Source organism: Cajanus cajan, chromosome 6 (genome assembly GCF_000230855.2).
Source record: "Cajanus cajan strain Asha chromosome 6, NIPB_CcT2T_4, whole genome shotgun sequence".
Classification (NCBI taxonomy): Eukaryota; Viridiplantae; Streptophyta; class Magnoliopsida; order Fabales; family Fabaceae; genus Cajanus; species Cajanus cajan.
This window is the reverse complement of record NC_138522.1, coordinates 56,554,689-56,564,893: the sequence shown is the minus strand read 5'-3', so window position 1 is coordinate 56,564,893 and position 10,205 is coordinate 56,554,689. Positions and strand designations below refer to the sequence as shown.

Genomic DNA, 10,205 nt, shown 5'->3' with positions numbered 1-10,205 from the left:
GATGAAGGTGACACAAGGATATGATGAACGACAACAGCGAAAGATGGAATGCGAACTAGACAATGAACAACGACACAATGGATGGGTGAAGAAGAAAGATTGCAAGAAGAAAAAATGAGACTATATAAGATTTCAGTTATAATATCATAATACAATTTAAATAAATAAATAAATTATTATTAAGTAATTATATATATATATATATATATATATATATGTGTGTGTGTGTGTGATGGGACAGATTGGGAACCATAATATGTGTAACTGAACTAGTATCCACTAAATTTTATAGATATATACTTATCTCATATTTGTTATCATATAAACGAATATTTACTCACCTCAAATAAATATATTTTTGCGGCTACCTATAGAGTCTGGATCCATTTTATTATTCTTAAAAAAGAGTGTATAAATGATTAAAAACTCTATTGCTTTTGATAAATAATACTAATAATAATAAATAAATAAATAAACCAGAATTAGACATTAGATAACTAAGAAAATAACATAATCAAATATTATATTTTTATTTAAATGTTAAAATATAAGTAAATGAATAAGTTAATATTATTAAATGTATATTGTTTTAACTTGATCATGATATCGAATGAGTCTAAATATCCATTAAATATTCGTAAGGAAAATTTTACTATGTATAATGATCGTATCTTATTCAAGCAAACATTTTTCCCGATAAAGATACATTTAATCTCTAAAAAAAATTGTCCAGATTAATTCCAAAGTGAGAATGATAAAAATATTAAAAAAAAATAATCCCGTCACAAACCTACAGCAAAAAAATATGTCATAAAAAACTGCGAGCCTAGCAATGTAAGTGAAATTAAAGAAAAAAGAAATTAATAGGAAATCCTAAGTTAATTTTATTATACTGAATTATTAAAACTATATATTATGCGTGGATTAGTTCATATTACCTTAGTGTTGCCCTGATTCTTCCTCACAAGACAGGGCAAGTGTACGGATCTAAATTAATTCGAGGCACTAGTCCGGTTCATGAACACCTGGTACATAAATTGTAGTGTGTTGCCATGGTTTCTTTTAATTGTTACATTTACTAGAATTGCATTATTTTTCTTGAGGGGTCCATAGTGGTGTTACGTAATAGGAATAGTCAACACTTACACTGTTTGTATTTTGTACCCAGCAAGATAATTTGTAAATTGTTGAGCAGTAACCCGTGCCACTTCTCATTTGGTTCCTTCCTCCTATAACTCTTGGATCACGCTTCATTCACAATCATGGATTCTAGTCATACTAGTGTTTCCCTTCATAATTCCTACAAGAGACATCAACACTCTCAAGTCACAACCTCACATAAGACATGCTGAATACATAGTATCGACGAATCAAGAGTAAAAGACTAATTCTTTAAAAATTTGATATTTATATAACAAATCAATCTCTCTTGATAAATATTTTTTATACATATAAATCTCATAAGTGACAATCGAATTTTTGTTATATATTTCAAATATATAATTATTTGTCTCTGACAGTTGAATATTTATTTCTGATAATCTATGATTATTTATTCATTGTATAGCGTTTAGTAACCCCATTTTTCTGATTTTCCCACCTAGCGAAAATGAACCTTCCCTCACTCCAAATCCATCCAATACGTACACATACTACTTTTAAGAGAAAAAAGAGAGAAATGGAAGGAACCTTACTAGTGAGTAGTGACTATGACATATCCATGGGGCCTCCCTCTTATATTAATTCAACTCCTTTTCTTAGCTGCCACTTCATTTTCCTGTCTTGAATTCACATAATCTCTCTCGCTCTCATATTCTCCCTATCACAGTGCCACTCCTGCTGACATTTCACCTACAAGTTATATTCAGCAAGGCATCGATCAGTTAATTGGAAAGGTTCACCCCTCATTTGTTGGTGGGGGGAGAAACTACCAAAAACTACAAATGGGAAGGCACTCCTGCTGTTACAAGCAGAAACTTAGGAAGGGTCTTTGGTCACCAGAGGAGGATGAAAAACTTCTGAGGCATATAACTAAGTACGGCCACGGTTGTTGGAGCTCAGTTCCTAAGCAAGCAGGTACTCCAACACTCTACCACATCATTTAGCATAGAATCAAGGGAAGAAATTGAGATTCATTTCCTTTCAATGTCGTCTATTGGCAGGTTTGCAGAGGTGCGGCAAGAGCTGCAGGCTTAGGTGGATCAATTACTTAAGGCCTGATTTGAAGAGAGGTACATTTTCACAAGAAGAAGAAAATCTCATCATTGAACTTCATGCAGTGCTAGGGAACAGGTAAATCTTATCCTTCTTTTCATCATTAAACTCTTCCATTTTTCATCCTGGATATTTTGACATGGATATTGTTTCTTTTCTCAGATGGTCTCAAATTGCAGCACAATTGTCAGGGAGGACTGACAATGAAATAAAGAATCTGTGGAATTCTTGCCTGAAGAAGAAACTAAGGCAAAGAGGTATAGACCCTGTGACACATAAGCCACTGTCAGAGGTTGAGAATGGAGAGGGGGACAAAACAAGGAGCCAAGAGTTATCCAATGAATTGAACCTCCTGAATTCAGAGAGTTTCAAGTCAGATGAAGGGTCCTATGAGCAGAGAGCATCTTCAATTGCCCCCAAAGCCTATGAGATGGAAGGCTCTTGCAGCTCCAAGATTAGCACCAAAAACGACACCAACTTGATAGCCAATTGTCCCAACAAAGACTTGTTCCTAGACAGCTACAACACTAGTTGCCAACCCTCAGATTTGATGGGAAATTACCCTCTTCAGATCACTGACACTCTCCCAACCAATTCAAACTCTTCTCATTGGTTCAGCCCTACAACAGCAGCAAGGCCCTTTGACATGAACTCTGAATTCACTTCCAATGTCATGTCTATTCTTCCACCTTCAACCACCTCTTTCCTCCCTAGTACTACTCTTTGCTACAAGCCATCGCTTGCTGTCCCTTCAGAAGATATTTCAATTTCGGCAGCCTCTTTTGCTTTGAATGGACCCAATTACTGGGAAGCCAATGCCTCCAACAGCAGCAATGGAAGCAACACAAGGGATGGCAGCAGAGAAATGACAAGTGGCAAGAACAGTATGCTCTCTTCTTGGGGATTCACAGAAGAAGCCAAGTGGTCTGAGTACCTCCACAATCCAATGTTAATGCTGGCAGCTCCTGAATCATTGTGCAACCAAATAAGGCCAGCCACACATTTTGTACCTGATGGTAACACTTTAGGGGCCATATTATTGCCTGATTCCAAAGAGCAACAACAACAGTCCCAAACTTCTAGCATCTTCTCCAAAGACATCCAGAAGTTAACAGCAGCCTTTGGACATATATAATGTTTCTTCTTGTAAACAAAGATTAGTCCTTAATTGTGAACTTTGGGACATCCATGAACTAAAAAAAATTCATAGCAACAGGCTTTGACACAAAGAAAGATTTTAGAGGGTCTTGAAGGGGGCTTATGTTCTTAGTACAGGTGTGTGAAAGCAAAGATTATTTTTGCTCTTGTATATAAAGTCAGGTTCAGGTCTGTCACAAAAACATTTCTTTCACCATCATCTTCATTTTGGTAATATTTGATTTGTCTTTTACTTTCTCGGGTGTGGGTGGAATAGAATTGCTCTGATGTTCTTTCTTTCTATCTTTACACTGTTAACTGCATTGCAGTGGTGCATTAATTTCCATATCTATGCCATCACAGATGTTTATCAGTGCACGGGAAGTATCACTTTTCTTTTTAATGACCGGAATGGGACACACTTTTAGTTACTTTGGCAACACACAATTTACCGAATCTCTTTAAATGTTTTCATCCGTTATGATCTTCTATTCTTGATTCTTCTCTCACCGCACAACCTTTCATAGTACTCAAAATGACACGAAACTTGTGCAGGCAGAACTTTACCCTATCCAATGCACATCATTTTCTTGACAGAAGAATGAATTATATTTTATATCACTTCCATAATATTAATAGCCTAACCTAAGCCTTTAAGCAAGTTTTAATTTTACTTGAGAGAAGAATGAATTATCTTTTATTTTTCTTTACTGAGAAAGAAAGGGACATGAGCAAAGATAAACTATAGAAAAAGATACCCGAGGATAATGTTTGACAATTGCGAACGTTTTGCTTACTTTATTTGAAGACTTGGTTTGGTTGGGTTGGGTTCTCCCTGTCACAAGTCATTGACGCACGGGAAGACTAACATAACATGATCATGTGCGCGTTAAGAGGTAGAGTGGCAACAAACCAATCACTAATGAATTGAAATCAAAAGTTGATGGCTTACGGTCCGTACAATGTGACATGGACCGCTGAGTGAATGAGCACCTTATGTGTATGGACGTGCCTTTGAACACAATCGCAACATTATCTAGAACTAACCCTTTCAGAGTTCAGAAATTTTCAATTCCTACAACTTAATTCCAAACTAGTTTCACAAAACTGCTTTGTGGCTAACCACGTCCCCGCCACAGGTGCCAACATCAATAATATATCCATCCCATTGCCTCTCGTGTTCCAAGTCACCCCACACACACCCTTCATCACTTCCTCTACAAATTAATAACACTGTTAAAGATGATGTAGCCAATTTAATTTATCTTTTTTATTTATGTTATTAGAACCCAGTATTTATTTATTTTATTCTATCCGATTGATTACTTTACAATATGATTGTCTGAGACTCTGAATGTATAATACTAAGTGTATAGAATGATATAAGTATCCTAAATAAAGATATTTTTGTTTTTATATTAAAAGAGAGATTTCTTCCTTTCTTTTTTCTGTCCAACATTGAAAGATAAAAAGTACACGAACCCACTTCCTTAATGTATCCGTCGGTACTCTGCTGAAACAAATAAACAGCAAGAGATTGTAAACACAAGCTATTTTAATCTTATACTTACAAAACCCTTTTTTAGTCTAATTTTTATAAAATGTTACTACAAGATTTATTTCACTTTAATTTTTAAGATTTGTGAAAACAATAATAATAATAAGGGATTAAAGTGAAATTTTCGCAAATTCAAGACTTAAAGTAAAAGATATTTACAACCTGAGGATTTAAGTAGAGAATTACAAAATTAAAAGTTAAAACCTTGTTTTTACATTGACTTAAGTCTTAAGTTACTAGAAGGTGTGCGTGAGTGACAAGTACACCAATCCCATTTTCCTAAATTACAGAACAATTGGACAAGAATTATATAATAAGAACTATATATTCCACATGTTTGATTAGTCCATAATTTGTAGGGAGTAGAAGGCACCCAAATGGTTTCATTTGAGTGAGTTATAAGCCATCCTCAACAAATGCATAAGTACACAGTCAGGTAATATAAAAACATAACTGTACAATATATAAATAAATTGATAAATACAAACCGGATGATAAATAACATTTGAATTTACTAGTATGCTAAGCAAAGGTAATAAGTACAGGATTGCTGCAAATATGCAATCAAAACGACTTTAATCAGCATATTCAAGGTTGGACTTCATCCAAATTATAAAAACCATTTAGTTTAAAGGCAAATAAAGTAACTATAAAATATGAATGAATGCCTTGCGATCACACACTGGACTCAGATTTATGTGGTACGCATCTAATTGGTGTTGGTGAAATATTTAGTATGCGAGGTGTCATTTTATAGATGGATACATTTTTAACATTCTAAATTCTTGCATAAATAATCATTTGAAATGACAATAGTACTTGAAAGCAAACCAGAGAATAACTTGGGGGAGTTCAAATTAGAGTTAATAGGTGAACTTCCAACACAACAAAAGTACAAATCCAATTGCTAGATGTTAAAAAAAATGAACTTGACAGTTAACTATATGTACGTTTCACTTTTAGAGATGTTTACTCGATCGTTAGATAATTGATATGCATAAAGGCCAAGAATTAATCATCCAAGTACCTAAAGTTACCTTAGAACATATCAAATTACACGATGTCCTACTCTTGAGTAATTCTTAGGTTGAGTTGGACCCGGCAGAAAACTTGGTACCAATATAAAAGGCACGCTGCTACTATAGTACTTGTATATAGCCTAAACAGGACAAAGACATAAGATAACTCTTTAACCTTTCAACGTATGAGAAATAATTGAAGAAAGAGAATGAAAAGAAATGGCTAAGTAATGTGTGGCTTTATCTTCTTCCAACTGTTACCGTGAATTCCATGTAGCAATTGTTCAAGTTTCGCGAACAGTGTTGGAAGCAGATAACAGTTCGCATTTCTTGATTCTTGTTTGATTTTGGGCTCATCGTGGGCTTCTTCTTGTAACAGTTATTTGATGGAAAGCCCATCTTCATATCTGGATCGGTTCCGAGGAGGCCCATATTAGATGGTGCCTCTGTGTTGAAACTATATATCAGATATAAATATATAATATAAAAATCAATAAAAACAGTCAATTTTTTTTATTAATAATGTTATTGTGCCTGAAAATATTCAAACAAGATATTACTGGTATTGTTTGTCTTGGTGAAGTAATATTATCTTTAATAATCAAAATATAATACTCAATGATAAGTAATTATGTTATCAAATTTTGAAATTCTTGAAGGTGTATAAATTTATGATAATCAAATATAAAAACTTTAACTCTAGAATAAGAATAAACAAAATATATTTTTAAATATTCTGACTTTAGACAAAAAGATTAAATTACCGTGCATTTTCCCGACTAAAACAGTTAAAATTTAAAAATTCATTTGAAATATAGAGAGAGATTGAAATTGGATCGATTTAGACTTAAGACTTGAGAGACAGAGGAATAAATCTCTCGTTAAGGGTTTAGAAAAAGAAAAGGTAAAACAACTATGATTTCAATTTGTAAGATTAGTTTTAGACAAAGAGACTAGTTTAGTTGAAAGCTCACAGTCGTTCATATTCTTATAAAATTCCAAGACTTTTCTCTAAGATGGAATTCAGACTTATTAGTTTAGTTTATTTTTAATTTTTTTTGCTTAAACTAAAGATCTTATTTTAATGAATATTTGATTAATTAACTGTTTTAAAAATTGTTCTATTTTATTAGTGTATATTTTCACTGTTTTGTGAATAATATTTTAAAAACATGGAACAAAATAAAAATAAAGTGATTTTGTTGTAATTAAAAATAATAAGAAAAAAATGAAAACAAACGACGCATTAACATGTCACTATCAGCACCCAAAGGCCAAAGGTGACGCTTGTAATCTGATCTTAAGAGTTAAGATCATAACAGAATTCTGCACTTTCCTTTCACCGTCCTTAAACTTTTATAATGTTTTGGATACGAATCAAAGTTCAAAAGCCTTAAACTTGGGAATGCTTATTAATTTACGGGTGGAAATAGACACTTTCTCCGATGCTACCGGAGAATTATATTTATGGTCAGCTACCCACTTTTTTAACATTGTAAAATACTCTTATTTATATAACTAAAGTTTATAATAAATAAATATTTTTAAATATAATTATATTGTAATTTTAAAAAAAAAGATAAATAAATATTTTGAACATATAAAAATATTTAAAAATTACAATAAATAATTTATAGTATGATATAAGATTATTTTTAATTATGGATATTTTTCTTTTAAATATTATCATTTAATTTATAAATAAACATAAAAATAATAGATTGAAAAAGATAATTCGATGAAAAATTTATTAAAAATATTTTTGTTAAGGATTTTTCATACACTATTGTGAAAAATAGCTCTTAAAAAGGCTATATTCTTATTATAAAAAATAGAAAAAGGGGATTTAATTTAGGTACATTAACATTTATTTAAACTATCAATCAATATGAATTATTATATATGATGAAATTACTGGATTTTGTAATAACTATTAATTAAAAAAATACTTAATAATATTATTTTGAATTGATTAACGATGTAAATTCATTTTCAGTATATAAAAAATAAAATATACTTTTAATGTTTTATCATATTAGAAAAGAAATCTGAAGCAAAAAAAAAAAAATTACAAATACAAATATTCCTTCATGATAAAAATAAATCACCACCAAGGCTAAGATATTTTTCTTTTCGTGTGTGAACTAAATATATTTACAAATTAATTATTTTTAAATATAGTTTTTCATAAACAATACTGAAACATCCTTTGATAAATTAGCTTGCATTATATTTCGAAGATTCAACTTCATGTTTTTTACTCTTTTAGTGTTTTTATAGGATTATATATTTGAGTCATTTAATATGAATCAATCTAAAATATTTTTAAATTAATTATTTTTTACAGGAAATAACCTTAAATATAGTCATTAATCTCTTAATTCAATAAGAAATTTATGTAATATGTGTTTCACTAATATTAGAGTAATGATACACATAATTAATATATATAATTGTGCAACATTTTTTGTGTATCTCTCTCTTTTCAGCATTAATAAATGTAATAAGTAATATTATGAAGAGAGATAAAAAATATATATATATATATATACTATACAAAATTATTGCACAAGTATCATTTTCTTTTATTTTAAAGATAGTTTTAAAAATATTACATATATATATATATAATATAATATTCAAGACAAATTTAATTTGACAGTTAAATAATTGAGTTATATATATAAAAAAAGACAGAAAAATATATCTATAAAATGAGTAATTTAACTCAATTTAGACTACTGAATGATATTTGGCCACCTAATGTATACAAATAGGCATTTTTATCAATGGATATTGAAGGCATGACTTGAAATTTGGCTGTTATTTTGTTGTGATGGCAGATATTAATTCAGAAGAAACTTCAATGTATTGTAGGGTCCTCGTCCTTTTTGATATATGTATGTGTTGCTTTCTTCTGGAATTGGATATACAAGTTACAAAAACCACCACACCAAGTGTCTTTCACATATTTTGGTAGCTAGCTACTCATCTTTTCACAATTCGCTATCTATTAATTGACTTTATTTCTGAATACTCTTGCTCCAGCTTTCTTTTTCTTTCTTATCATTGTCCGGGCAAGATGGGAATATGCTTAAATTTCTTCTACTGCTGGAATTTGGAAATAAGAATAGTCTGCTTCATTAACAACCTATTATTTTCCGAGGCATACACATACCTACAAATAAGGAAATACTATAAGAATATAAAATTGGAAATATAATCATAATTTTATTATCATAAAAATCATTAAATGTAAAAAATATAATAATGTGTTACTTGATCAAGTCAGCGTGTTTTCCTCTAACTCACGTCCGACACTATCAATTCTACATCTGACGTCAATTAAGGAAATAGCCTCTAACTTGTATCACGTCTAATACCATGAAGTTGTAATAGTATGCCTAACAAGATGATAAATTTTGCATTTGGGAGAATCTCATTTTGGCTCAATCCACTTTAAACTCAAAAAATTCTCAACATGCAATGCAAGATATCATAGTTATACATCATAAGAACTCAAATTACTTAAGAACAACATGTAATCACCAAAATGACTCTAAGATCATCATCTCGTACTCAACACACTCAAGAACATCTAAAACTCAAAATCAATTAATTTCGCTTCTCAATTTACTCAACAACCAAAGAAATATGGATTTCAATTTCAATTTAGCAATTAAAACACAATATAACAATCCATCTATAACTTCCCTTACCTTTGAATCAACCAGAAAAGAGAAAGAAGGAAGAACGAAGTCTTTTGACAACTTCACACATTAACCACTCTACACTTTTTAATTCTTTGCTTTAGAGACTTTAAATCTCAACTCAACTACTTAACTATACTTAAGGAAAATATCTAAATGCTTAAGGAATTCAGTATAGAGAAAAAGAATCTCAGAGACTTTAGAGTTCTTCTATCTAAACTCTTTCTTTTTAAATTATTAAGTAATAAATTTATGAAATATCTATTTTATATATAAAAAAATCTTTATATATACTCTCTCTTAATTGATCAATTTAACCTTAACTCAAAATAATTCTTAAACAACAAAAATTCATTAAATTTTCTAAATCTATAGAATTTCACAACAATTAAAAAATTAGTCACAATATCAATTTAATTAATAAAATAAAAAATTAATTAAAAAAATACACGGTGTCACAAAATTACTATAAAAAAACTCTTTTAATGAATTATTGAAAATCATAAATTTTATAGATCTCTTATCAAACAAGATAAAATTATTATAAAAAAATGAATAAATAATTAA

At 30.3% G+C, this 10,205-nt stretch overlaps 1 protein-coding gene across 1 annotated transcript; it reads left to right on the top strand.

Annotated features, from left to right (window-relative positions):
• Positions 1-1,787: 1,787 nt before the first annotated feature.
• Positions 1,788-3,654, top strand: LOC109796722 (transcription factor MYB61). Its single transcript, XM_020356482.3, has 3 exons — positions 1,788-2,076; positions 2,163-2,292; positions 2,377-3,654. The coding sequence occupies exons 1-3, from the start codon at positions 1,944-1,946 to the stop codon at positions 3,347-3,349; spliced, it is 1,236 nt and encodes a 411-aa protein (XP_020212071.1). The 5' UTR covers positions 1,788-1,943; the 3' UTR covers positions 3,350-3,654.
• Positions 3,655-10,205: the final 6,551 nt, after the last annotated feature.

Excerpts from the sequence above, each read along its gene's own strand:
- LOC109796722 (XM_020356482.3), top strand. The coding sequence starts at position 1,944 with ATGGGAAGGCACTCCTGCTGTTACAAGCAGAAACTTAGGAAGGGTCTT. Across the intron at positions 2,077-2,162 it reads CTCAGTTCCTAAGCAAGCAG|GTTTGCAGAGGTGCGGCAAG; the intron begins GTACTCCAACAC and ends GTCTATTGGCAG. Across the intron at positions 2,293-2,376 it reads CATGCAGTGCTAGGGAACAG|ATGGTCTCAAATTGCAGCAC; the intron begins GTAAATCTTATC and ends TTCTTTTCTCAG.